At 41.9% G+C, this 27456-nt stretch overlaps 1 protein-coding gene across 1 annotated transcript in view; it reads right to left on the bottom strand.

Moving 5' to 3' along the window:
* Positions 1-27456, bottom strand: part of LOC149463169 (coiled-coil domain-containing protein 73-like) — a gene marked incomplete at its 3' end in the record, with an annotated part of 56038 nt that overhangs the window by 13781 nt on the left and 14801 nt on the right. Inside the window, exons 4-5 of the mRNA XM_089675921.1 lie at positions 24659-24697; positions 5757-5892 (exon numbers count right to left, since the gene is read on the bottom strand). Of these exons, the coding sequence (XP_089532047.1) occupies positions 5757-5892; positions 24659-24697 (175 nt within the window). The remainder of the gene's footprint in view (positions 1-5756; positions 5893-24658; positions 24698-27456) is intronic.

Raw genomic sequence — 27456 nt, 5'->3', positions numbered from 1 at the left:
GTGGGCATATTGACACAGCAGATGTCAGCAACGGAAGTATGGATACACAAAGCACAACTTCGTCCTTTAAACGGAGCTTCACTTTCTCAATCAACATTAACTATTGAAAGTATGTCAGATTTACTTGTTTTAAACTTTTTTTAAAATGTCTTTAGTACTTCCTGGTTTCCAGACCTAGGCAAATTATGTCATACATTCCAGGAGTCTTCAGTAGGGGAGGAGGGGTTTTCTCAGCTAAACACACCCTCCTGCATGCATGCCTGAGCCAAGGGCAGATGGATTCCAGGAAGTAAATGCCACATGAATGATCTGCCCTTAATCAAGATGGCCATGGCCATGAAAGCCTTGGGGTTGTTTTTCAACGTGACTTCTCAGCAAAATAAAGCACGAAGACATGGATGGATGAGTGAATTTGGTTTGAATATTAAAAATGAATTAAATAGTGTTTTTGGTTTGTGGTGCTTAGGTACAGTCCATTTTCACTTTAAAGTTCCTTTCTCTGTGTCTCCTCACTCTCCATCCTTGAATTCCTAACTCTTGGCTTAGGCCAGAATGTAATCACCTAACTCTTGGGATTGGTGATGTAGAATCCAAGAAGCTGTTTGTGAGATGTCATGTATGTGCAGACACACCATGAGGAGTCTGTCAGAGACTTGTGTATTCTGTGCTTGCACTGGATCTTCAGTAAAGACAGCGGCACTGGGGAAGAGGTGTTAAGGCGGAACCTCTGTCTCAACCGAGACAATGCTGGACTCCACTATCATCCAAAGAACTAAAGGTTCCTTAAAAAGCAAAAATGCAGGAATCATTTCTCTTTTCTCTTGTTTGGCAATGTGTACTGTTGAGAAGCAGATGTTAATACTAAGAGGACCCTTACACTGCCTCCAATTGTACTTTCTAGCAGCAGTTTTTGCTAAAGCAATTACATGGTACAAAAAGGACATCATTACTTAGGTTTCCCTAAGGCATCATAAAGTGTAAATGAAGCCCTAGCTGTGGTCTCAACGCCTGTTAAATGCAAAAGTGCAGGGAAGCTACAGTTTCCGTAACTGCTCTTGTGAACTAAACTGTGCCTATAATAAAATGATGACAGGAGTGCTTTAATGGAGGAACAAAAACAATAGACATCATAAACTACTTACCTTTCTTAGAGAAAATAATGCTTCAGGCTCTCTACAGTGTTGCTCACATAAACAAAATGTCTTGACCTTGAATCATGTTGTTATTTCCCAAGGAAGAGGGTCAGAGTTCAGTGGTGGATGTTCCCTTTGCTTGTGATCCTGCTGCCAAATGCCTAGGATTTTGGTCTTGTGACTAAACTGGAGGGGGCCTAGAAAAGCATTTTCTCCAAGAAAGCCCTTCAGTTCTCAGCAATATATTACATTTTTGTTCTTGAGCTTAGTATATTGTACTATAATATTGGATAGCCAGAAAGTAGGTAAATGGTAATAGGGAGTGACTTATAACTCAGTAAACCAGATGACTGTTCTGTGGTTATCTGAAGAAGTAAAATTATTTATTTAACCCTTTGAGGACCAAGGGACGTATTTGTCCCATGTTTGTAATTGCGTGTATCATCTGATTAAGAACTTAAAACTCTTTTTTTTTTTTTTGGTTTAAGTCAAAATATTAGTTCTTATCAACAAACAACAAATGGATCTAGCTTTTTGCCAATTATTTAATGAAATGGCTTAGTTACAGCAACTGAAGTGTATGAACTTTAAATACAAAAAAATTGATTCTTTTGGCGTTCCAAAACCTTACGGTCCTCAAAGGGTTAAAGGATAAGTTCATCTTTTTAAACAGGTTACACCCGTATTTAGAGAAAAACAAAACAGAGGGCGCACCGACCTTGTGCATTACTTTTAAAAATATGTTTATTAAATTTAAAAGAAGGTATTCTACTCACAAAAGTACATGAATATAAGCACATCATATGAGACCGCTCGGTCCAAATCGCACTGCGTTTCTGAATGGTGATGAGAATGATGGACATCCAAAATGGTTGATGCATTTTGAGGACTAGCCTCTTCCTCAGAGCCTCTGAGCAAGAGGCTAGTTCTCGAAATGCGTCAGACATTAAACATCAGACAGTTGTTAGGTGGTGGCAGAATAGGCTTCTCTGAAGAGAGGGGTTTTCAGGGGCTGTCTAAAAGCAAACAGAGTAGAGGATAGTTGTCTGGGGTAGGGAGTTACAGAGGAAGGGAGAGGCTCGGAAAAAGTCTTAGAGGCGAGCATGGGAGGAGGTGACAAGGGAGCTAAAGAGCAGGAGGTCTTGGACGCACCTAAGAGAGTGATTAGGTTGGTAACTTGAGACTAGGTTAGTGATGTACCTGGGGGCCGAGTTGTGGGTGGCTTTGTAAGCTGTTAGTATTTTGAATTTAATTAGTTGGGTGAAAGGATGCCATTGGAAGGATTGACAGGGGGGTAGCAGACACTGAATGTTTGGTAAGGTGGATGAGTCTGACAGCAGCATTCATGATGTACTAAAGGGGGAATAGCCTGTGTAAAGGTAAGCCGGTGAGGAGGGAGTTGCAGTAGTTGAGGTGAGAGCTGACTAGAGTGAACTAGGAGCTTTGTGGTGTAATTGGCTAAGAAGGGGTGTATTTTGGAGATGTTGCGTAGGTTGAGGCGGAAAGCTTTGGACAGTGAATGTGGAGATGAACAGATACGTCAGAGTTCAGGATTACACCTAGAACCTTGGCATGTGGGGATGGGTTGATAGTTGTGCCATGGATCTTGACAGAGAAATCAGGGGAAGAGGTACATGGGGGAGGAAATATTATGAGCTCGGTTTTAGATAGATTGAGTTTGAGGAAGTGGTGTGACATTCAGTCTGATATGTCTGTTAGTAAATTAGTAGTACATGAGGAGAATGAAGGAATGAGCTGGGGGGTAGAGAGATAGATTTGGGTGTCCTCAACTTAGAGATGGTATTGGAAGCCAAGGGAGGATATCAACTGAACCAGGGAGGAGGTGTAGACGGAAAATAGGAGAGGTCCAAGAACAGAAACTTGGGGAACCTCGACAGAGAAAGGAAAATGAGAGGAAGAAGTAGAATTGTGCGGCTGGATAAGTAGGATGGGAACCAGCAAGGGTGGAGGCATGGAGTTTTTTGAGGAGGAGGGGATGGTCTTCTGTGTCAAAGGCAGCAGAGAGGACCAGGAGTAGAAGTACAGAATAGTGTCCATTGGATTTAGCTGTTAACAAATCGTTGGAGAGTTTTAGAAGCGCAGATTCTGTGGAGTGTTGAGGGCAAAATCCAGACTGAAAGGGATCAAGAAGGTTATTTTCAGTGAGGTGGACGCTCTGTCAGTTGTAGACTAGACATTTAAGGAGTTTGGACAAAAAGAGGAGCAAGGAGATGGGGCATAGTTTGTTAAGATTGGTGGGGTCCAGTGAGGGATTTGTAAGTATGGGGGTGAATAGTGCATGTTTTAGAGAGTTTGGGAACATGCCAGAGATAGAAGAAGTGAGTTAGAGAGTGTAGGATAAGAGCCAGAGAGTGACCGTAGCATTTGTGAGGGAACAGGGTCCAGGGGGCAGGCAGTTAGGTGGAAGTTAGAAAAAAGTTTAGCAAACTCGTCTATAGTGACGAGGTTTAATGAGGGAAATGATTGTACATCTGGACATGGAGTGTTAAGTGGGGAAGGTATCTTCCCCACTTAACAAACCACCATACATTAATTTTAAAGACATCTGACTCTATACATTTATGCAAAACCACTGTGTGATTTGACCCACTTGTGTCTAATGAAACAGAGTAGATTTACTCTTTAATGGGAACATGTGATGTACAGTAAATAAAGGAACTGCTATTGCAAATATGTTTTTAGAAGGTGAAAGCTCCAGGGCTTTAATTCTGATCACTGAATCACTATCTATATAGTCACTGACCAGGAACATGTATGCAGTCAGGAAAGTCTGAATTCCTATTCTGCATGATTGTTCTAGGTTATTAACTGACTAGGTACTGACAGGATCAGTTTAATTTATTTGTTATCTGTGCCCCATTTGGGAGATTTACCTTCCCTCCCTGTCCCATTGTCAAAACAGGAAGTAAGCAGAAATCCCTGTAAATTAAAAGAATCCCTTGAGGTTCCCCAGGTCACCAGAACTAGTATGCCCATCGAAAAATTTCCACTCTTTTACTTTTCTGGTGACAACCCAAAATTTGGGATTTTCTTTTAATTGCACGTTCAATGTTAATGGTAAACAGGACAAATAGAGAGGGTGAATCTCCCTAATGAGGGCACAGACAGAAGCAGAAACTTAATAGGTGTTCTAATAGCTCTCCACCCTAGCCAAAACTAAAAAAGTTGTTTTTCCTTTAGTTATAATTTAGGTAAATACAAACTATCTTTTAAATGTCAAATATTGAATGAAAATAGTATGAAAAAAATCACACACATATAAATACAACGTTGTCTTTTTATTGGTGAAAGGGGTATTTATATATGTGTGTGATTTTTTATACTATTTTCATTCAATATTTGACATTTATAAAGATATTTTGTATTTACTTAATTTAGCTAAGCCCCCACGTTCACACCAATACGACTTGTCATTTGAAAATCGCACAACCAGTCACACCCTATTTGTGCCTATGGCACCTTTAAAATCAGTGTGACTCAGATTTTGAAAAATGTTCCTGCATTATTTTTGGCAATTTAATGTGCGATTAGCATTGGCATCTGTGCATGAAGTTGCATAGATGTTGACAAGCCGCACATGAAATCGCACTGATTGGTGGCTTTGAAATCGCACTACTTCAACTGAAGTAGCACGATTTCACAACTGCATTCGGTGTGAACCAGGGCTTAGTTGTTTTTGATACACCATGTGTCTCCTATGAAAGCAGCTTCACTTTGATTGGTATTCTAGTCACCTTTTTTCTTTTATATTAATACATATGCTGCAGGGACTGTACTGACCTAGTGAGCCGGCATATTTCTACAGTTTAAACCATTTTATCTCTTTAATAGCAATAAAAACTGACAGGTGTTCTGATTCTTCTACACTGAATCCATGCCACTGGATATCGCATGGGATAAAATACTGCATGGTTTAATGAGAGAAATACCGCATATTTCAGAAAAATACTGCATGCAGTACTTTAGGAGCCTTTTTTTAGTGAATGCCCAAAAAATTTTTGAAAAATGCTAAATGGTATTTTACCGCATTTCTTAAAGCGGTAGATACTGCTTTGTGAATGGAGTTCAATGTTCTTTAGCATGGAACATACATTCCACAAATAATTGTGCTACCAAAATGAGTGTGTGCTATAAATTGCCTCCAGCATTGTTCCTGTTTCTTCTTGTTGGAGGCTGCTATTTTGCTGAAGCCTTGAGCCCCTGAGCAGCAGTAAATCTTTAAGTTGTCAGCAGATCGACCTCTACATTTTTGGTACAGAGCAACTGAGCATGTGTAGAGCAGGGTGAGACAGTTAAACAGTATAGGCACTTATTTTTAAATGTTTTACATAGCTATACCTGAAAAGAAGCCAGCCTAAAGGGATCTAGCAGGACTCGCAGGGGCGGACTGACCATTTGGAAACTCGGGCACTGCCCGAGGGCCCGGGGTCAGTAGGGGGCCCCATGAGATGCCCCTGGTACCTTTTTCATAGGCTTTTTTGAATTTGGGCAAGGACACAGGGGCCCCATGATTCCCTATTGCCCGGGGGCCCCATGAGTTGTCAGTCCGCCCCTGAGCAGGAGTTAACTTTCTGACTAAAGTTCCACTTTAAATGTACCTACCTTTTTGCTCAAGCTCTTCATGCACCTCATTTACTGAAAGTATTTGCTGTGTCAAATTTTCAAAACATTTTTCAAGTTCACTGAACTGTTTCATGTGGTCTTCTTTTGCTAATATGTGAACTTGCAGCTTTTGCTCCTGTTTGTGAAAAATTATACATTATATTATAATGAAATAATGCCCACTGTATTTTCTATTACAAAATCAGTGTCAAAAACAACTTCAAGATTTTTCTTCCGCTACCAGCACAACTCAAGCTGGAAGATATACTGTTTAAAACCAACAGGATTTGGTCAGCTATACTTATCATTGTTACTGCAGCTTCAGAAGAGCACTTACAGATGAAAGAATCTTCAATGAAATATAGAGGCTGCCACTGTAGTTCCCTCTTGCAAATGCTAACTTTTTTGCTGCTTCTAGTTATAATAACTTGGAAAAAGCCAGTGATGTCAAAGGGAAGTCAGAAATCCTTATTTGCCTACAGGTGCATTCACACTTGCGAATGCACCCACTGGGCGATTAGATGCAAGAGGCAGACCCATTGAAAGCAATGGGAGACTTCAGGCTCCCGCAGCTACTCATTCCCACTCGCATGTAATCTCTCATGCATTACATGCGAGTGATCGGCCTTGGATGTAGACTGCTTGTGCCCATTCTGCTGATTTCACTGTTGATGGTTTTTCAAAATTGTAAAAGTTTTTGAATGCTCTCCTGATCCATTCTGTATTGTTGATCACGTAATCAATACTTGTCCTACACACTTGTCATATCCGATTACCTCTTGGGGGATCAGGAAGGAATGTTACCCATGCTGGAGCAAATTGCTTCATGCTTTATTGGGGGGGTTTTGCCTTCCTCTGGATCAACTGTAGGTATAGGATTGTGTATATAGGATTGTACATAAACATTTTCCTTTCTATTGGTTGAACTGGGTGGACTTGTGTCTTTTTACTACCAGACTAACCATGTAACACCTAAATCAAATTTGGATTGATTTAACAAGATCTGGTCGCCTAGGAGTGTGTAGTCAACTTCAGTGTGTTTACAAGAGACTAATGCAGGCCATAGATGGGGAGAAAAACGGCAGATTTTCGGCCGATTAACGAACTATCGGTCGGTCTAAAAAACTTACCTGACCACCAATTATTACGAAAATCGGCCGATTAATGAGTAACCTATAACGGGAAATGATGTCATTTTGTGGCCTTTGTGATCCTTTTTCGGAAAACGATCGTTCGTTTTTGACCATCAATGAGGATAAAGTCGGGCGTTTTTCGAAAATTTTCCAACATCACCGATAATCTGAAAGTCCAAAATACACGAAAAACGGCCGACAAAATCGTCCACTAACGATAAGATAATCGGCCGGTTTTATTTTCGGACGAAAAATCGGCCGTTTTTCTCCCCATCTATGGCCTGCATTACTCTATCTAGTGGAATTCAGTATTGGGAATCCTTATCCCTCACTGGGGATGCCTGCTCCCAATTTGTTTTAGCTTGTTAGAATTTTGATTCTCCCTGCACCCTCTGCTCAGCCTTCTACTCGATTTGCAGTATTACTGCATTCAAGATAGAATATGATAGAATATATCAATATGATATGAATTAAGATATAAACTAATCAAGTTAGTTTACACTTGCCATTGGTAAGGTAGAAAAAAAGACAGTTGAGTCTAGTTTTTACTGCCCCCCCCCCCCAAAAGCAGCCTGACAGGGTCATACACATTATCCTCCCTGTTGTTTTCATCGGGCAATACTGCTGCTGATTGCAAACCATTCAAGTGAGTAGGGCTGTGTCACAACTACGAGCCAAATGCCAAGCTTGTGGTTGCAGTGCTGTATTGCCATTCATACAGCATAAACGGCTGTCAAAAGAAAATTAAAACAAAAACAAAAACACAAAAGGCATTCAAGGAGGAAAAACAATCCATCGTGGATTGCTCTTAAAAGAGCAATTCCGGTGTAAATGAACCCTTAAAATAGTAAAAACGAAAACCCAACAACAGAAAATGTATTCTTTTTCATTGGCCCAAAACAAAACATAATGGTATATATACCGTACATTTGCCCAAATAAACAAAAAAAAAAATACTGTACCAAATATCACACATAGGTTTTTAAACACATACTGTATATATAACATACAAAAAAACCCCACATGAACACTTTTTCTTTTTTTTAAACATTGATTGAATGTAAAACTCAACTGTTTAAACTACAAGCTCTCTTTCACTGAAGCATAACCTCTCATAGCACAACTTTGTTTAATGTGATGTCCCTAGATTAAAAAATAACACTGGGACTGGATGTAATTACCAGCTACTGAAGGCTTATTAAATGCCATTCACAAATTTCTATTAAAAGTCTATTAAATAAAATATACTTTATTTTTCTCATGAGCAGGCTTTTTTTGGGTTTAAAAGTATTATATGTGCATAAAGATCAGTAATAAAAGGGGACTATAATCAAAAGAAATGGGTAACATAACATGAGCAGAGTTGAATATACAGTGCTCATTTTTCATGTTTTATAAGGTATGAAATTAAACACAGCACAATAAACGGAATATCATAATAAGCAAAGAAACAACAACTATTTTAAAATCACTTTCCTCTAAGGCTGAGTCTGCCCCAAGCCACTTCTCAATGACATGTTTTAATTACATAATAAAATTGGCAATAGAATACTTACAGCAATTACAACATCAAGAAAATGAGTTGTCCTGGTAGTAATATGGCTCTCACTGTACTTTCCCAAGATGTCTGTGCTCAGAAAGTTTTATTTCATGATACACGGTATTCACAGGAGGGAAAACTGCATAGCCAAAGATTTCAAGATATAGAGATAAATATAACAGGGTATTAGTCCCATTTAGGCCCTTTTCACATGAACGGTCCATCTGTCCGTTTTCCAGTCGAATCTGATCAGACCCTCTATTCAGCCCCATGGACAATGGGTGTACCGAGACCCACGGTATTCACAGGAGAGAAAACTGCATAGCCAAAGATTTCAAAATATAGAGATAAATATACCAGGGTATTAGTCCCATTTAGGCCCTTTTCACATGAACGGTCCATCTGTCCATTTTCCATTCGAATCTGATCAGACCCTCTATTCAGCCCCATGGACAATGGGTGTACCCAGACTTGTGTCTGCTTACATTTGCCTACCTCAAGTCCAATCCGGTCTGCTAAAAAGAAATGGAAGGGGATCTGTCCCCCTTAGTCTAGGCAGATAGGATGGGAGGGTGGACTCCATTTACACAAGACCACCTATAGAGCAAAGCGGGCTCTGTCTGTGTCCGATATCTGCATAAACTGAGTGGGCAATGGACCTGTCATCTGCCCGCTCTGCTCTGATCAGCAAGGGGCCTGTGAGTGGATCCCAAGCTAAACGAACAGGGTCCTCCCTGTGTGAAAGGGATCTTAGGTTTCCCTGCCCTTTTACAGCCAGTCTGGACTTCTATCCCCCTAGTGTGCAACCCTTTATTAGGGGCGGATTCATCCTCATTCAGACAGCAGAAAAGAGATAGCCTTTTGAAAAGCGATCCTTCTGAAAAAACATACTTACAACAATCTGACTAACGGTAAATTCTGGTTATAAATGATTTTTTTTTTTATAAACTAAAAGCAATATCTGGCTAGATATTCCATACCTGGCTGTGGAGCTGGGATGTAGAGTCAACTATTCAGTATTGAATCTGTGTGCACCCTTGCAGAGTCTGCTACTACTGAGGGCTGGAGTAGCCAATGCCCTATTCTCCACTGGAAACTTAGAGTGTTGAGGATTCCACTCCTGGCCTGGTCTATAGGAAGAATGAGGAACCGTACTTTGGACACCATTAAGTCTGTGTAATTGTACAGGGGGAAAGCATGAAACATCCTATGGACTGTGCAAGCTGTATTGAGGGGAGGTAGCACTATTCCCCAAAACTGGTACCTGAATATATGGCTAAAATACATGAATACTACAAGTGAAGTAGTGAGTTAAGTGAGAAAGTGAGCAGCTGTGCTATCAGGCCTTGGGCCACTCACAACCAGGCAGACCTTGAAGGCCACAAGGCATCGGCGTGTATCCCAGCCACAAGGGGGACTAGGCCTTACCCTTGTGTTTCATGCATCTACAACCCAAACAAATTTAAAACACAATCTGTGTAAGTGAATTCATGGAAATGCATTGACTGTACCCAGGGTCCACCTCAGTTTTTATGCATAATTTTAGTATCGTGCATTCCTACTCCAATGAAAAACATGAATCTTGTTTGTAACAATCCCCATTTTTCACCAAAAAGTCCTGGAGTCTAAGTGCTAATTCCTAAAGAGGAACTTCACCCTACCTATCTAAAAATTTGATTTTATTCCTTGGTAACTGTTCCTGTATGCCAATGGAATTCAGCATTGTCCTTTTGTAGTCCAAAGTTCTTTCCCGGTGATCTGCTACAGTGGTGCCATCTTGGATTGATATCTTGTGCATGCGCACATGTAATTTCCAGTATGTTTCTCAAAAATTTTCACAAACCTTGCCTTCTGGTTGAGTGTGTGACCAAGTCTGTGCTGTTTGTTTTGGGGACCATACCCTTTATTTAGCACACTACAGTAGGTCACTCCCTTTCAGAATGATGTATGGCTCAAAGGCTTCTATTACTCCCTGGATATTTCTGACCCTCATGACAATAGTCACTAAGGCAAGCAGAGTGAGTTTCCCCAGCGGGAACACTGTCAGAATTAAAAATCTATTGGAAATTCTTTTTTTTTTACTAGAGTCCTGGGCTGCTCAACCTCTAGAGGTACTGGGCAAGGTGCTGGTACCTAATACCAGCTAAATAAAGTTAAAGACTAATGAAGTTTGTAATCGTTCTTTTTACAGCTAATCATTTGAGATGATCTTTCATCACATGTACACAGAAACAATGAAAACCTGAAAGTGGTCCTAATCCTTCCACACTCGATCTAGTACTAAAAAATGGGTTTGATTTTAGATATATTTACTGTAAAAGAAAACAGTTTCACCCTTCTCCAGCAGTCCAGACAGAGAGTGATTTATAAGCCACAAGCTCAGGCAGGAACCCATAGATCGCGATCTATCAGTAGATCATGGCCAGGTGACTGGTAGATTACGGCCTGGGCTTGCTGACCCACTATCTCACAGCATCAAACAGAGTGCAATGCAGAAGGACAACTTGGAAAGTTAGAGCTGTAGTAGGGAGCAAGAGCCACATAAGCCAATGCCTCCTCTGTAGTGCCGGTTCCTGTCCCATGTGGAGTGATACCAACTGCACTCCACCTCTTATCCCGGCTAGCAGTCTCCAGAGTGGTGCCAGCAGCAGGAAAGAAGAGATCTTCAGTGTGAAGCAATATACTGGGCATAATAGTATAAGGCTGCTTTCACACTGATGTGCTGCAGTTTACCCACACAGTGGGTTCAGTGCAATGTACCTGCAGCTTTGCTGTGGGTTTGCTGCGCTTAGCCTTGGACTTCTATTATCCTGCAGGCAGGGGCGGACTGACCATTTGGAAATTTGGGCACTGCCCGAGGGCCCTGGGTCAGTAAGGGGCCCCATGAGATGCCCCTGGTACCCTTTTCATAGGCTTTTTTGAGTTTGGGCAAGGACACAGGGGCCCCATGATCCCCTATTGCCCGGGGGCCCCATGAGGTGTCAGTCCGCGCCTGTGCAGGTTTAGTGCACTTTCTGAAAGCACAACAAAACTCCCTAATGCAGGTCAGGTCTTTAGGTCAGTACACCATACCTTCTGGCAAAGCGCAGCAAACCCAGGAAAGTGGTGGATGCACCCATATGAAAGCAGCCTTATAGGATTGCTCAGAACAGTAAGAGATAATTTACATTTCCAGCTTGGGGGGTGGTGGTAAAGCCCTATAGTTAAGACATGGTTTTACCACCCACACCCCAACCACACTCCCTTTAGCTGCAGCGGCCAGGGGTGTACACATATCGCAGCTGCAGCAGGAGTTATATGCCATGTCATGATTGGTGGGTGTAGCACCTGCCAAGCATAACCCATTTAAGTGAATAAGGTCGCTCTGCAAGTGCCCTGCAGCCTTGTGCAGTACAGCAAATAAGAGGTTAAAGCAGGCAGCATTGTGTTGCTTTCTCACCACCTGCCATAACCCCTTGGATCCCGCAGAGACCTGCAGTGGGGCACTTGTAGCCAAATTTACTTAAATGGGTCGCGACTGGCATGCAGAAGCACCCACTAAAAGCAACAGGGTGTTTAATTTTTGCTGGCTGCTGCCTCTGGAGCTAAAAGGGAGTAGGGATTGGAAGTGGTAAATCCTTGACTCAACCACCCCCCCACACTTTACATATGAATAAACCCTAAGGGTGCTGCTGCCAAATGCAACTAACGGCTCATTCACAAGTGCAGCAGGCACTGCTGCTCCTCTGAAAAGCGATCCAAGTGTGTTTGACAGGTGATGAGGAGGCGAGATGTTGCCTCCTCAACACCTGATTTAAACCCATGATTGCCGTACAATGCATGCAATTGTGACTTGGTAGTACGGCAATTAGAGGTTTAAATCAGGTGTGGGGAGGCAATACTGTGCCTGGTGATCTTTGACCTCTCCCATGATGCTCAGGTAGATCTCCACCTCTTTAAACTTGCCTACCCCTGCTTTATAGTCTGACATTTCAGTTCTGACAGGAAGACACCACGAGTAAATAATAGCACATATAGCTATTTCTGAAAGTAAATGCTGCAGTATTATGACAAAATTCTAATTCTTTGAACTACCTATCACCAGCTTAAAAAAAGATATACAGTATTGTCTTAGTTTGCTTTTAAGATATTTATATGTATGTGACCAGCTCATAATAAGTATCAAATCAGTATAATATACAATTTTTTAAAATATTTTTTCTATGAATGTATGGGCAACCATGTTTGCGCAGTACATACAGGCTGTTCTTTCTGTATGGTGAAGTCATTGCAAGTGAGAGAAAATCTCTCTAATTCCCACCCCTTTCAGATAACAGTAATAAACAGACAGGGGTCTAATGTTTCTCCACTATATCCAAAAAAAACAAAACAAAAAGCTTTGGCTGGACTAACACCTAAATCAGGGGTCAGCGACCAGTAGATTATGATGTAGCAGTAGATCTTGGCCAGGTGACTGGTAGATCACGGTCTGGGCTTGCTATCCCAGAGCATCAAGCTGAGTGCAATGCAGAGGGACTAGTTTAAAGTTGGAACTGTAGTAGGGAGCAAGAGCTGCATAAGCTGATGTCATCTCTGTAGTGCCTGGCGCTCCTACTCCCTGTCATGGTTGGTGGGTGTAGCACCTGCCAAACACGACCCATTTAAGTGAATGAGGCTGCTCTGCAAGTGCCCTGCAACCTTGTGCAGTACAAATAAGGGGTTAAACAGGCAGCGGTGTATTGCTTTCTCTCCACCTGCTTTAACCCCTTGGACCCCGCAGAATCATGCAGTTATGGGGCACTTGCAGAGTGGCCACATTTACTTATGTCTTGATTGACAGGCGTTAGCACCTACCAAAAAGCAATATGGAGTGAAATCCCTCCTGCGGTATGTGTATACCTTTGGATTCTGACTCAGCAGCTAAACGGGGCAGGATTTGGGGGCAGTAAAACCATAACTCCACCGCAGGGTTTTACCACCCGTCAACTTTACATATGAATGAGTGTGCTGCTGCCGGATGCAACTAAGGGCTCATTCACAAGTGCAGCACACGCTACTGCTCCTCTGCAAAGCGATCCGAGTGAGTTTGACAGGTGGTGAGGAGGCAATGTGTTGCCTCCTCACCACCTGATTTAAACGCATAATTGCCCTGCAAATGCACGTGATTGTGACACAGTAGTAAGGCAATTAGAAGTTTAAATCAGGTGTGAGGAGGTGTCACTGGCCGACACTGTGCCCTGTGATCTTTGAATTCCTCCATCGTACCTCTTTAAGGTTGCCTACCCCTGACCTAAATAGCCCTTTCACATGGGGTTCCAATAAGGCCCACCTCCGTCCAAGTCTGGAAAGAAATATGTAAAATGTCTGCACCTTTTTCCATTTTTCTGCACCTAAATGTGATGGATCATAAGTAGTCTGACCTGTGCACTGATCCCCTGCTGAATGGGCTGGAGAGTACCCAACTGAAAGGGACCTAAGGGAAAATTCCCTTACAATAGAGTTCTTGTAGATGCAAAATGCAAGAGATGTCAATGCACAGTAGCAGGGGTGCTCTTGAAAAGGTGAACAGCATGTTTCCACAGGATTCCAAACACTAGAATTATGGTATTATAGAATATTCTTGTTTGTCTAAGCCAATTTGCTTTCACACAAAATGACTAAAGTACCAAGACTTAGCAGTTCTACAAAGTGGGTTTGTTTTTAGGATTATGGGAAGGGTCTGTACATGAGGCACTACATTTTTTGCATTTATCTTTAAAATCTTCTATCTGGGACGAGGCCTAGTATTACATCTAAGAGAACATAACAGTTATGTGTAAGTAATTACTATTTAGGGCTCGTTCACACTTGACTGTTTTACCAACGCTTGCCAAACGCCCCTATAGCGTTTGGCAAGCGTTGGTCTGGCGTTTGCAGAGCGTTTTTTAGTGCTCGGCAAACGCTCCACAAACGCCGCATGCGTGGTTTAGCGACGGTTGTTAGGCGTTATCAGAGCGTTAAAAATGCCCCACAAACGCCTATAATGAAGTTTAAATGGTGTTGCCGCTTTGCAAACGCCCCACAACTGCGTCGCAACCACACCGCAAACGCCGGCCGGGCGTTTGCGGAGTGGCACCATAGACTAGAATAGGAGGCTTCAACGCCTCCTGACTCGACCAGAGGCGTCCGTTTTGCCACAACGCGACGCTAACGCTCCCGTTAGAACAGCACCATGTGCTGCAATGTGCAGAATTGTCCGAGGCGTTTGGGAAGCGGTAAAAACGCTTCCCAAACGCCTCTCTGCCGCTTGCACACAACGCTAGTGTGAACGTAGCCTTACTGAGGCAAGAATGACCCAATTAACATTTACAGTAGTAGAGAAGAGCAGAAACCCTAGACAAATGTACATATTTAGATTAAAGCTTATATAGACATTTAACATTTTATTGGCCCGTTTGCATTAAGATTCATGACCAAATGTTCATATTTTGGCTGCCAGTGAAACAATAGTGCCATTATTTGATAGTATATCTAAGACAAAAATCTTTTTCAGCTGACCGACTGACATTTTTGCTCCACTAATTTTTACATTAAAAAGACTTGGACAGGCAATATGACACCTGTAAGAAATAATATCATGACAATTCACAAGCAGCGTCAATAGAAGAAGAATCTCACAGAAAATTGAACACCTGTAGTCATCCTTTGACTCACAGATTGCCTATTAGTTCCAGGGAGGGAACCTGTTAGTTTTCAGGTTTTTGGTTTTGTTCACTTCAAGTGAGGCTACTTCCCTGGAACTAGTATACCATCCCTCCTAGATTGTAAGCTCCAAGGAGCAGGGCCCTCCTAACCCTCTTGTATTGAACTGTATTGTTGCTGTATTGTTTTCCGTTCTATTGTAAAGCGCTGAGCAAACTGTTGGCGCTATATAAATCCTGTATAATAATAATAATAATCCTTAAGTCAAGGAATGGAAGCTTTTATTTCATGAAAAGCTACTGACATGGGGCACTATTCCTTCCATTAAAACCAATGATGGGGTACTGATGCCAGGGCATTTTCTACTCCAACTGGCCACAGTCTGGCTCCCCTACAGCCTGAAGGACAGTAAACTGGCCCTTTACGTAGAAAGTTTGTAGACCCCTGTTTTAGACTAAGCTCTGTCACTTGTTCCTCATACCTGCCACCTTGTCTCAATGCAGGGGCGTCCCTAGGCGGTTGCGCGCTGTACTGGGTGACACCTTTTGCACGGAGGTGACATCGTACCCGCTCCACCAGGGGCGGACTGACCGAGGGCCTGGGGTCTCTACAGGGCCTGCTCAGTCTGTCCCTGTATGTGCCGCTGCTGAAATAAGCAAGCATTGAGGGGACGGACAGTGAGGCAGGCAGTTCGGACACCTCTCCTCCTCGAAGTTTCAGCAGAGGGGCGGGTCCACATCCCTACCACGAGTGCTGAAGTTGGAGAGATGGAGGGGAGCACAGAGTATGCAGCAGGTCAGTGTGTAATCCCCGAACCCTGGTGACAACACTGCAGCTTCATTTAGTAGGTAGGGGGGAGAGAGAGATTGGGAGGAGAAAGAGAGCAGAGAGAGAGGTGGTGTCATCAAGTGTTCCCGCACCGGGTGACACCAACCCTAGGGACGCCACTGTCTCAATGGCATAGATCAAGGCATTTACTTCACTTTGAGGCACCATGATATAAGTCTGCAGAATCTAGTAAAAGTGATTCTTCATTGCCTATTAATGTATTACAGTCTATGCTCACAACTGAAAAAATGCAGGCTGAACATATAGAAATAATTATCTAGTTGCAGCCAGTCAGAGACGTAGGCTATGCATCTGTAGAAGATGCTTCTATAAGCCATTTGTGAAAAAAGCTTTGGATGCTCACATTCTGTAAACGGTATGTGAGGATTTGGCGGGTACATTGGTCTGAAATTATTAACACATAAGATATGTTTATCTTCTATCAGGTGTTGATGTTTAACTTGCATTCAGGTCAAAGGACACGTTATTCAATTTCACCATATTCTGTGTGAAATCAGCGTTGCGTTAAAGATGATTTCCAGCCCAAATGTCAGGGTACTTAAAGCTAAATCAGACATTTATTTTTTAGCCGGTTAATTAAAATCCCCTTTTGTAATAGTCTGATAATATTATCGTTTTTCTTCCCAGTAGAGCAGAAGAATTTCACAGCTTTTATTCAATCATGCTTGGCGGTGTGTCCACAGCAAGGCTTTCCATATCCGTCATTAGCACTAAAGAGTGGACCTGCAGCGGGATTTTCACAGGGAGCTTTGTTTTCATTCAATTATTTTAGTGGCAAGAATTATATGGCTCTAATAAATTGTGAATACAGTGTTTAAATACTGAGAGACCGTTCAGCAGACTAATCCGATTTAATGAAGCAAAAAGAATGATATACAGTATATTCTAGGATCGTCGGTTCGAATCTCAACCACAAACCTATCTGCACAGTTTGCATGTTATTATTATTATTATTATACAGTATTTATATAGCGCCAAAAAGTTTGCTCAGCGCTGTACAGAGTAGTGGGGGACAGTACATGAGACAATACAGTAACAAAACAGTATACAAGGGGTTTGAGGGCCCTGCTCTTGCATGCTCTCCTTGTGCCTGCGTGAGTTTCTTCCAGTTGCTCCGGTTTCCTCCCACACTCCAAAGATATGCTGGTGGGTTAATTGGCTCCTGTCGAAATTGGTCCTAGTATGGGTGTATTTGTGAATGTGAGTTAGGGACCTTAGACTGTAAGCTCCTTGAGGAATAGGGACTGATGTGAATGTACAATAAATGTAAACGCTGTGTAACTTGATGGCACTATACAAGTACCTATAATATATAAATAAATAAAATATTCCAAAATTAAAGGCATGTTGCAATAGTGTGGCTATCTTAGTTCCAGCCATAGTTTCCTCTCCCCTACACACACAGTAATTTGGCTTTTGAAAGTTATTGCGGTCATTTATGAGGTGAGAACACTGGCAAAAGGATTTTTAGCATAAAACGTATCATCTGCAATAAATCTATGCTAAACATACACGCACAGTATCAATGCTTCCACTGTATAAGATGTTTGGCATACTAAATTAAAAAAAAATTCTAATGTACCCTATCAGCTAAGCTAAACCCTCAACCAAAATTCTGGCCTCCAGGTAACCACAACTTTCAAACTAAAGTTATCCCTTAATCCTACAATAGCTATAATAATCCTGCAGATATTACTAAAATATTTCATAACATACAACATAATTTTGGTGTCAAAATTCTATGATGGTAATTCATTTAGAAACTGTTGTGTAAAATAACCAAAAAAGCATTTTTTTTAATTTGTTGATTTATCACCCTATAATAAAAACATGAGCAGGGAATTTAAAACAAAGTAGCAAATAAAAGTCTTATCTGCTCTTGAAAAATATTTGTATTATTATTATTATAATACAGGATTTATATAACGCCAATAGTTTATGCAGCTCTTTACAAAATAACAACAATTAAAGTAGGCAAATGAATCATATTGTTTGGCAAGTTAAAATGGTTCTAAAGTCTAAATGTTTTTTACTTCAATGCATTCCCTGCATTAAAGCGGTTGTAAACCTCAGACATTAAATATGAACAAAGCAAATCCCTCTATAGTATGTGCTTGACTAACTCCAAAGCACTAGTGTCACTTCTGTCTGCTGCTCTGTTCCTCTGCTAATAGCATGAATCACGTCTGACAAGTTTTGCTGTCACCAAGAAAAAAAAGGTGACAAGGGAGGGAGCTTGAGCACACAGCTTGTGATTGCACAACCTCAGCTATGTTCCTGTGTGCTCTGTGTCCCTCCAACCAGCTCTCAGATTTTTCCTCACTGAGCTCTGTAGAGTGTAATTTCAGCTCTCTGCCCCTGTTTTCTGACAGCTCAGACAAGCTTTAGAAAATCCGTACCTTGAATGGATGTACAGAAGAGAAGACTGCAGATAGGTACAATGTACGAATAATTTGTTTCCTCTCAGTGTATTACCTTAGGCCAGTCACTTTTACTGGGTATATGTAAGGGTTTACAACCACTTTGAGGTACAACTGCTTGTTGTGCAATCCCCCCACCCCCTCCTCCAAGCATTTATAACACTCCTCCACGGATCCAGGGATGTCCCATCTGCAGCATACCTGCTCCCTCTTCCTAGTCCCATAGTCTCAAAGAATACACTGAGAGCAGTGGGAGCCATATTCTTCCACATAGGAGGGAGTGGGGGGCCTGCATGAGTTCCCCTCAGCACACAGTTTAATTCTTGGGCACCTGTAGAAAAGAGAAGCAGAGATCTCCAGTGGGGGTGGGAGACAGAAAAAGAGGAGGTAAGCCATTGCTCTGTGCAATATCATTCCATGGAGCAGGTAAATATAACCTCTTTTTTATTTTTAATAAAAGAAAACTAGCCTTTCTAATAACATTAACAGATGCACACTGAAGCTGCAAAACTTGTTCTGGACCTCTAGTCACTTCAAGGTAGTAGTGGAGCTTACTGCTACCTTTTACCCTCCTCACATTCCTATTGGCCTATCAGTATCATGGGCTGCCTCACAGGCCTATAGGAGTGTGCAGCAGATGGGAAGTTAGCTTTGGCACCATGAGGACATGCAAAACCTTTGGCAGTCAGATAACAGATGCAGAGATCTGTCAGGGGAACTGGAAGAAAACAGCGGCGCTATCTGAGTGTAGTATATACTGTATATAAAATCGGTTTAATTAAAACAACATAGAGCAATTCACAAGATGTAGTGCAAGGGCTTGCATATCACATAACAGCCATCTACTAGGGAGTGTAGGTTCTGGACCTCTGCGGATGGTGACTCCAGGAATCGTCACACTGGTGGCTTCCAGGGATTCGGCCACACTGAGAGATCCAATGCTGATCACGGTGACATCACCGGAACCAGAAGTGAAGACAAGGCTGTCCAGCAGGTGCGTGTTCGGAGCATGCGTGCTCCTTCCTACTACATCTTGTGAGTTGCTCCATGTTGTTTTATATACGTACTACACTCCGATAGCGCTGCTGTTTTCTTCCACTTCTTGTTTCCACTACAGAAGAGCTTCTACTCTGCAGACTGGCTGCATCACTCTGAGTGTTTTTTCTTACAGTCTTATTAGGACTATGGACATTTTTCCTTCCCCTACCTACTTAGTTTTTAACCCTTCCTAATGACATTGATCGCTCATACATGAGTGTCTCCCTATGTATATAATTTCCCAGCGCCACCTATTTGTTTTTTTTAGAGATCTGTCGGAGACAGATTCTCCCTAATTTGCACGTTTCATGGCATGTACCTTTGTGGATTACCAATTTGTGAACTATTAAATGTCAATTATTATATACAGAAAAATAAATATATTTAAAGGGTAACTCCACTTTCGTGGGAAAAAAATGTTGCAAAAAAAAAAAAAGCCTAGTTATTTGCAATACAAGCCATAATGTAATATAAAGTTATTAAAAATTACCTTTCCTTTTCAAACTGCAGTGCTGCAATTTTCTGTAAAATGTAATGCAATATGGCAACCTGGAGGTGTCCTGTACACAGAAGATGTATTAAACACCTCTAGATATGTAATTTCCTGCTTATGTGATTGCTTTTACTGATTTTCTCTGTAGTCTGCACTAAGAAAGAAATAAGATCCTGGGCACCCTCACATCCTCTGCAAAAAACATTTTCTTTTGTGAGATACTTCCAAAGGGTTAATCATGTCTAAAGAGATTCAGACCCTGACACTTTCCTCATTAGAACACTGCAAGTGCAGCAGCTGATCAGTAATGAAAATGTCACTCCCATTCACATTCACTTTCATGGGCAAACAGCGTTTCTTCAGAAAAACAAAAAAGGTAGGAATCTGCCACAAAGTTTGTTAAAATCCCTGCAATGTACAAAGATCACCCAGAGGCGAATGTGTTTTTTTTTTCTCAATGAAAGTGGAGTTACTCTTTAAGATCTCTACTTATCTTTGAAAATACAGTATGTACATTATTGGAAAATTTTAATTTTACATAGCACTACAATTTGTACTTTACTCAAAATAATGTCTGCCATTTAAAGTGAACTTTGTAAAGTTTCCAGAGAGCATTAGTTACAATTCTTAACAATTAAATTGTGCACAAACTGCTCAAGCTTGACACAAAAGGCTTCATAATGAAAGGTCTGAACAAGGAACGGTTTGTTTTAATGCTCGTAAAGAATAAAGTGAATTTAACCCCTCCTGTTGTCTGTGCCACTAGATGATGCTTAGTTGTAGGAAAATCCTCTTCCAGGAGTATCAGAGGATACAGAGGCTCTAAGCAACGAACAGGTGTGTGGCTGGCTATAGGTGTGAGGCAGGAAGAGGATCATGTATTGCCCCAGATCTGAAAACATGGGGTTTTTCAGTAGGTTGAGCCAATGGATCAGAACAGCAAGGAAGTGATGCCTTCTACCAAGCTGTAGTGTGCCCTCAAAGTCACTTTAATACAGACAGTTCTTGAAAATCTCAAAAATGCACCTAATGAGACGACGGATGGTGTCCTGGGGTATTTCCTCCCAGATCTGGACCAGGGCATCACTGAGCTCCTGGACAGTCTGAGGTGCAACCTGGTGGCGTTGTATGGACTGAAACATGATATCCCAGAGGTGTTCTATTGGATTTAGGTCATTGGATTGGATTTAGGATTGGATTTAGGAACTCCCTGCACACTCTCGCCACATGAGGCCGGGCATTGTCGTGCAGCAGGAGGAACCCAGGACCCACTGCACCAGAGTAGGGTCTGACAATGAGTCCAAGGATTTCATCCCGATACCTATTGGTAGTCAGAGTGCCATTGCCCAGCCTGTAGAGGTCTGTGTGAGTCCCTCCATGGATATGGCTCCCCAGACCATTATTGACCCACCACCATAACGGTCATGCTGAATGATGTTAAAGGCAGCATAACGGTCTCCACGGCTTCTCCAGACATCTGTCACATGTGCTCAGGGTGAACCTGCTCTCATCTGTGAAAAGCACAGTGTGCCAGTGGCAGACCTGACAATTCCGGTGTTTAATGGCAAATGCCAATTGAGCTCTATGGTGCCGGACAGTGAGCAGAGGGCCCTCATGAAGAATGTTTCTGATTGTTTGGTCAGAGACATTCACACCAGTGGCCTGCTGGAGGTCATTATGTAGGGCTCTGGCAGTGCTCATCCTGTTCCTCCTTGCACAAAGGAGCAGATACCGGTCCTGCTGATGGGTTAATGACCTTCTACGGTCCTGTCCAGCTCTCCTAGAATAACTGCCTGTCTCCTTGAATCTCCTCCATGCTCTTGAGACTGTGCTGGGAGACACAGTAAACCTTCTGGCAATGGCACGTATTGATGTGCCATCCTGGAGGAGGTGGACTGCCTGTGCAATCTCTGTAGGGTCCAGGTATTACCTCATGCTACCAGCAGTGATAATGACCCTAGTCAAATGAAAAACAGTCAGAAAGATGAGTAGGGAAAAAAATATCAGTGGCCTCCACCTGTAAAACCATTCTTGTTTTGGGGGTCATCTCACTGTTGCCCATCTAGTGCACCTTTTGTTAATTTAATTGACACTAAAGCAGCTGAAACTGATTAACAATCCCCTCTGCTACTTAACTGACCAATTCAATATCCCAGGAGATTAATTGACATAATGCTATATTCTGATTAAAAAGTGTTCCTTTAATTTTTTTGAGCAGTGTACAAACACCCCAGCAGAACACCACTAAGGGAAAACACAGTTCAGTTCAAATGCAGAGATGTAGCAGGAGGAAATGTGCTGACAGTGTATGTTTTAGAGCATAGAATGTAGCTGGCTGGTCAGGTCCCAATGCGGAAGCCCCCTTGCAGGATTGTGAGTCCCTAGCCTGTCCCTGCTTGTCTGGAACCTTTCCCTGCTGCTATCACTTTCCCTGACAGCCGGGGTCTCTCCCCCTACATTAGTCACTTTGCAAATGTGCACCAAAATCTGTGAGAAGGGACTTATAAAAGGCTCGGCTGACTTAAGATGGCCACACAGGGTCACCAGGATGCAGTGTAGCCAACTGAAATGCTGCTTCCAAGACTCAGGAAACCATAGAGAAACCATGTTTCCCTTGCACCTGTCTAGCAACATAAAACTAGTGTGATATTAGACACTGTTTTTGATAAACGAACGCATCAATATCTAGTTCCATGGATGTAGTAGCAATTCTCAATTAATCCTCAATGTATTAATCAGATATTTTGGTTCTAATTGTGACCTTCATGTGCTCCATCCTTGAAAATAGTTGCTCACAAATATAGGTGCTGTTGAAGACCAAAGACATGACATTTATAAAGTTGATCCAGGGAATATCCGATTGCCTCTCGGGGGATCAGGAAATAATTTTTTTCCCTGCAGGAGCAAATTGGGCCATGCTTTGCTGTTTTTTTTTGCCTTCCTCTGGATCAACTGTGGGTATAGGATTATAACCTTTACTTTTTTTAATGGTTGAACTGGATGGACTTTTGTCTTTTCCAGCCAGACTAACTATACAACTATATAGCGAATGCAGGGTCCTAGGTTTAGTAACACTTTATCTTTTGCTTAATATATATACTGTATGTTATGGCGCTGTTTTCTATTCCCATTTTTCATCCTAGTACATTACCAGTTAGTCAGGTTTTCATTCTTCCTGACCTGATATATAAGATGGTAATAAAGAGTAATCTAACATCATACAGCCTCTGGTGTAGTGAAGGTTTTAAATTTATGAATGTCCTCCTCCAGAAATGATCATACTGGGTGAGGTCTTTTTAGACCCTCTGCAAACAGGACAGGGCATTTTTTCTCTTTACTACTTTTGCTTATTATTGGCTTCCAAGAAAGTAATTAAGTTGTAACATGGCTGGACAAACAAATGGGATATTGCTGTTAAGCAGTACTATCTCTTGACAAATTACAGTTGCTTGAAACATTTGTTGTGCAATGCATAAAGCAATTTTATAAGCAGGAAGTAAGAAAAAGCCAACAAAAGGAATCATAAAACATTCATCACACTATCACTAGATAATTAAAAGGTTAAACTTGCACCCATTATTTCTAACTTTGATGATCCTGTAGCAATGTGACTCATTCACATGACCTGTGCCAAGGCAGAGGACGTACTAACACTGAGGAGCTTTTTCAGACTGCCATCAACTAATGGCCCCCAGGCAATAGAAGATCATGGGCCTCCCAGGTTTCAAAGATGGCCACCACACAACAGCCATCTTTATGATGCAACATTAATGTGGCAAGCCAGCGTGGAGGGGTATCGAGCTCGGTGAGATGAGAGTGTGAAGAGACTTAAAGCTGGTGACCCAACAAAGGTACCATGAGCCTCTCATGGGCAGTGCCTCTTTAACAGCATCATGGGTCCCTGGGAAAAGTAATGTACAGGGGCCCCCTATCAGGGATTTGGTTACCTGTGGCATGCATAGCGGCCCTTTCACCTCTCTCCATCCTGACACATCCCCCTGTGTACCCACAGCAACCAGCAGGAGAGGGAAGCCAGCAGCACTGCGGGAGTGGGGCCTGGGCACACGGGGGGTATAAGATGTGGCCAGGACAGGAAGGGGGATCAGTGCGGGGGGGGGGCAAGTACAGATCGATGCCCTATGTCTGTGTCTCTCCCTGCAGCAGATGAAAGCCAACGGGAGGGAGAGAAACTGGCTTTCAGCTGCTGCAGAGATCTGCACTGGGCATCCTTTTGTAACTGCCCCCCATCCTGCTTCACCCTGCTGTCCATGCTCTGGGGCCTCCTACTGGCACCGGGCCCTCAAGCAGTGCTTGAGTGCCCAAATGGTCAGTCAGCCCCTGTCCCAGGGTCATAATTGCAAGGCTGAGGAACGTCAGCCTTCAAAGTGGTTGATGCCACATTCTTGATCAGCGGGCAGGCATCTAGTATCAGGAAGATGGCTCAAGCAATCAGTAACACTACAGTACTGCACAGAGACCCAGCATGGTACATGATTAAATACAATTGGAGGGTGATCAATTATATTTTTGTATTGCTTCATGTAAATGATATTTAATTTTATAACAATTGGCACTAGACCAGCTTTAAGTACAAAATCTAATTTAATTCAGACATTACAATCTGCATGTAAAGAATAATTAATACTGCTATTTAGCTACAAAATAATTTGTAGAAACCATCATAACTGAATAATAGCATTAAGGATTTATGTATTTATAGCCTCTGAATAAAATTATAAAATAAACTGTAATTATATTATGTTACTTACCATTTCATCTACCTTTTTCTGTAAGTTGTATTTAGACAACTGCAACAAGAAAAACAACATTACTTACATACAGTATATCACAACAGCAAGAAATAAGTAACACACTCTTAATAATTATTGAGCAATTTTTCACAGCAGGTAAGGTCAATCAATAAACAGAAACATCTACCAGGAAACATTGCTACTGTGTAACTATTTACCTTATTCTTAGATGCTGAATTACTACAGGAGCAGAGAACAGCGCAATAAATTTTGTGAAAATGTAAGTCAAGGGAAAAAAGTATGCACTACATCTCTGAATACACGATCATTTCCTTGTGTTTTATCCTTTTAAAGTCCCTGCAAGTACAGAAAATGATGTATTGATCTGCTAGAAATACATTCAGTCTCTAAGGCTAGCCATGCACGGATTGGCTTCCTGCTGACTTGGCTGAAATTCCAGCTATTGGTGGCTTTGTCAGTGACACCTGGCTCAACAAACTTCAATTAAAAAACTTTGGTCGGTTCAGCAGGGACCAGGCAAAACTTGGTTCTTTTGTATGGGCATACCTGTTCAACAGAAGTCGAATGTTAAATCGACTTCTGTTGAACAGGAAGGTTGGAAAACGTTTGTCGATCATCAGCTTCAGTCACTGGTCAGTGTATTCTGATAGCAGAGAGTCCCGCTGTCAGAATACAATGCCCTAGTGGAGGGGATTTCCCCATCCACCTTGCTTGTGTGAATGAAGGAAGTCTGTTATTTTATTTTTTTTTTAGCCTGCTGGTTGATCACATACACACAAAAAAATACCCATTTATTTTTTATTTTTGTTATTTGTTGTACTATGTCCTTGGAAGGCTGGTTCCTGAATGGGAGTGTCTGTGTTCAATCTAATCAGCTGATGCACTTGCCATTTTCAAATGAGGAAAACTGCATTGTCTGCATCCCTTTAGAAGTAATTGACCCTTTAGGAGTATCTAGCCAAAAATAAAATTTTTGTTGCGGAGGCTAAAATCGGACTTGTATCTTGTGCAGACGTCTGGCAAAATCAACCAGTCAAGTACTAGTTCTGTACAGCAGCTGTGTACAGAAGGTTGCCATATTGTATTGAATTTTACAGAAAATCAAAACATTGCAGGTTGAAAGGGAAAGGTGTTTTTTAATCTGTCACCTTAAGTAAGCCATGCTCTGTCTGGCACCCCTTCAAGTGGTCATGGAAGACCAGGTGCACTTTTTTGAAAACCGGAGGCCGCTAACACCTGGCTGGATCAACTGGATCCTGCTTTAATTGTGAGTACTCTTGTTGCTAGGGTAGCCATGCTGCCCTGACTTTCCGCATTCTGTCCTTGGCCACACGGTACTAGCATGACCATTCCTCCTTGTATGTTGCTCAGATCTTGGAGTCTCCTACTGTATGATGTTTGCACTGTTGGACTGTTTGGGATATATGCTCGCACAAGATGGGGTGTGTGCAGAGCAGGGAGTGCTGGGTTTTATTGTACTCTGGTGACAATGTAAATTTGTATTTGATTTGTTGTGGCCACTATTCTTCTGTAAGGAGACTGGGTTGCTCCTCTACAAGCTGGCTGCATTTTATTATGTGTGTAATGTACCTACCATGAGGATCTTCACATGAACGTTTTGGTTCCCTAACTCCTCTTTAACTGCCTTATGGCTCAATTGAAACTCTTAATCTATTGCAAACACAACAAACCTATCAAATATGTTTGGACTCAAACTTCCTGTTGCATCAGTACAACCTTCCCCTTATACTCCAGTGAATGGATCAGATTACGCTTTCAAAATATAATAGCCCCATGAGAGATTTGTCCATCTAAGCTACATAGCATGGATGAAGGATTGTTATTTTTTCATTGTGCTTGCAGGTAGAACAAAAAATAAAACCTATCCATATATGGACAGTTTAAGTGATGGGAAATCTGTCCAACAGGGACACAAGACAAATATAAAAAACATTTTAAGCTCTGTGAGCCATGATTTGTATGGACATGGCAGCCCATTCATTTGGATGGGCTGCCGTGCCTCCTGAAACATAGGAAAAAGGTCCCTGTACCATTTCTGGAATCTCAGCCTCCACGGGATCTGCAAGTGCAGCAGCGATTCCCAGCACAGGAGTGATTTCCATGACATGCAGCATACCATTAGCATGTTTTTCTGTGAAGGTGAACCTAGCCTAGTAGACTGGGAAGAGTTAGAACCTATGACAGCGTTTTTACTGTTGTCCTTGCCCTCATATCAAAATTACAATCATAGCCCCCCCCACCACCATTCCATTTATTGCACTGACATCACAGGGACACCAACAAAAATGTTATTTTACAGAAATGTTGACTCTTCCCCACCCTATGCAAAACTAAATATGGGCTGGAATTAGGCTGCATCCTACAACTTAAAACCTTAACCAATCACATAACGCTGAAACCTATCTTTTTATATAACCCTAAATATCAGCTCCTAAATTTAACCCCTGACTTTACACTTAAATATACCCATTAACATTTAACCATCACTGAACTTTATAACTGTACTTTATAATCCCCTTCTAAAATAAGACCCCAACTCAGCCCATTCAGACAGCTTGGCTGTATGTGACTGTAAAGTTCTGTTTTAAGTTAACATTGCTGCATTGCAGTGCCAAGTTTGAATGGTATACTAACATATAGCCACTGCACTTGTGAACCATTTGTGTTGTGGTGCACTGAAAAAAAAACAAGTCTATTAAAATATGTACCACAACACATTAGACCTGTCTAAATGGGCCTTTACGTGTAGCCCTATGACTCGAGACTCTAAGCCT

This window comes from Staurois parvus, unplaced genomic scaffold, assembly GCF_062004578.1.
Source record: "Staurois parvus isolate SC_StPar_1 unplaced genomic scaffold, SC_StPar_1.0 ptg000159l, whole genome shotgun sequence".
Lineage (NCBI taxonomy): Eukaryota > Metazoa > Chordata > Amphibia > Anura > Ranidae > Staurois > Staurois parvus.
The sequence above is the reverse complement of the archived record's forward strand: the minus strand, read 5'-3'. Positions and strand labels throughout refer to the sequence as shown.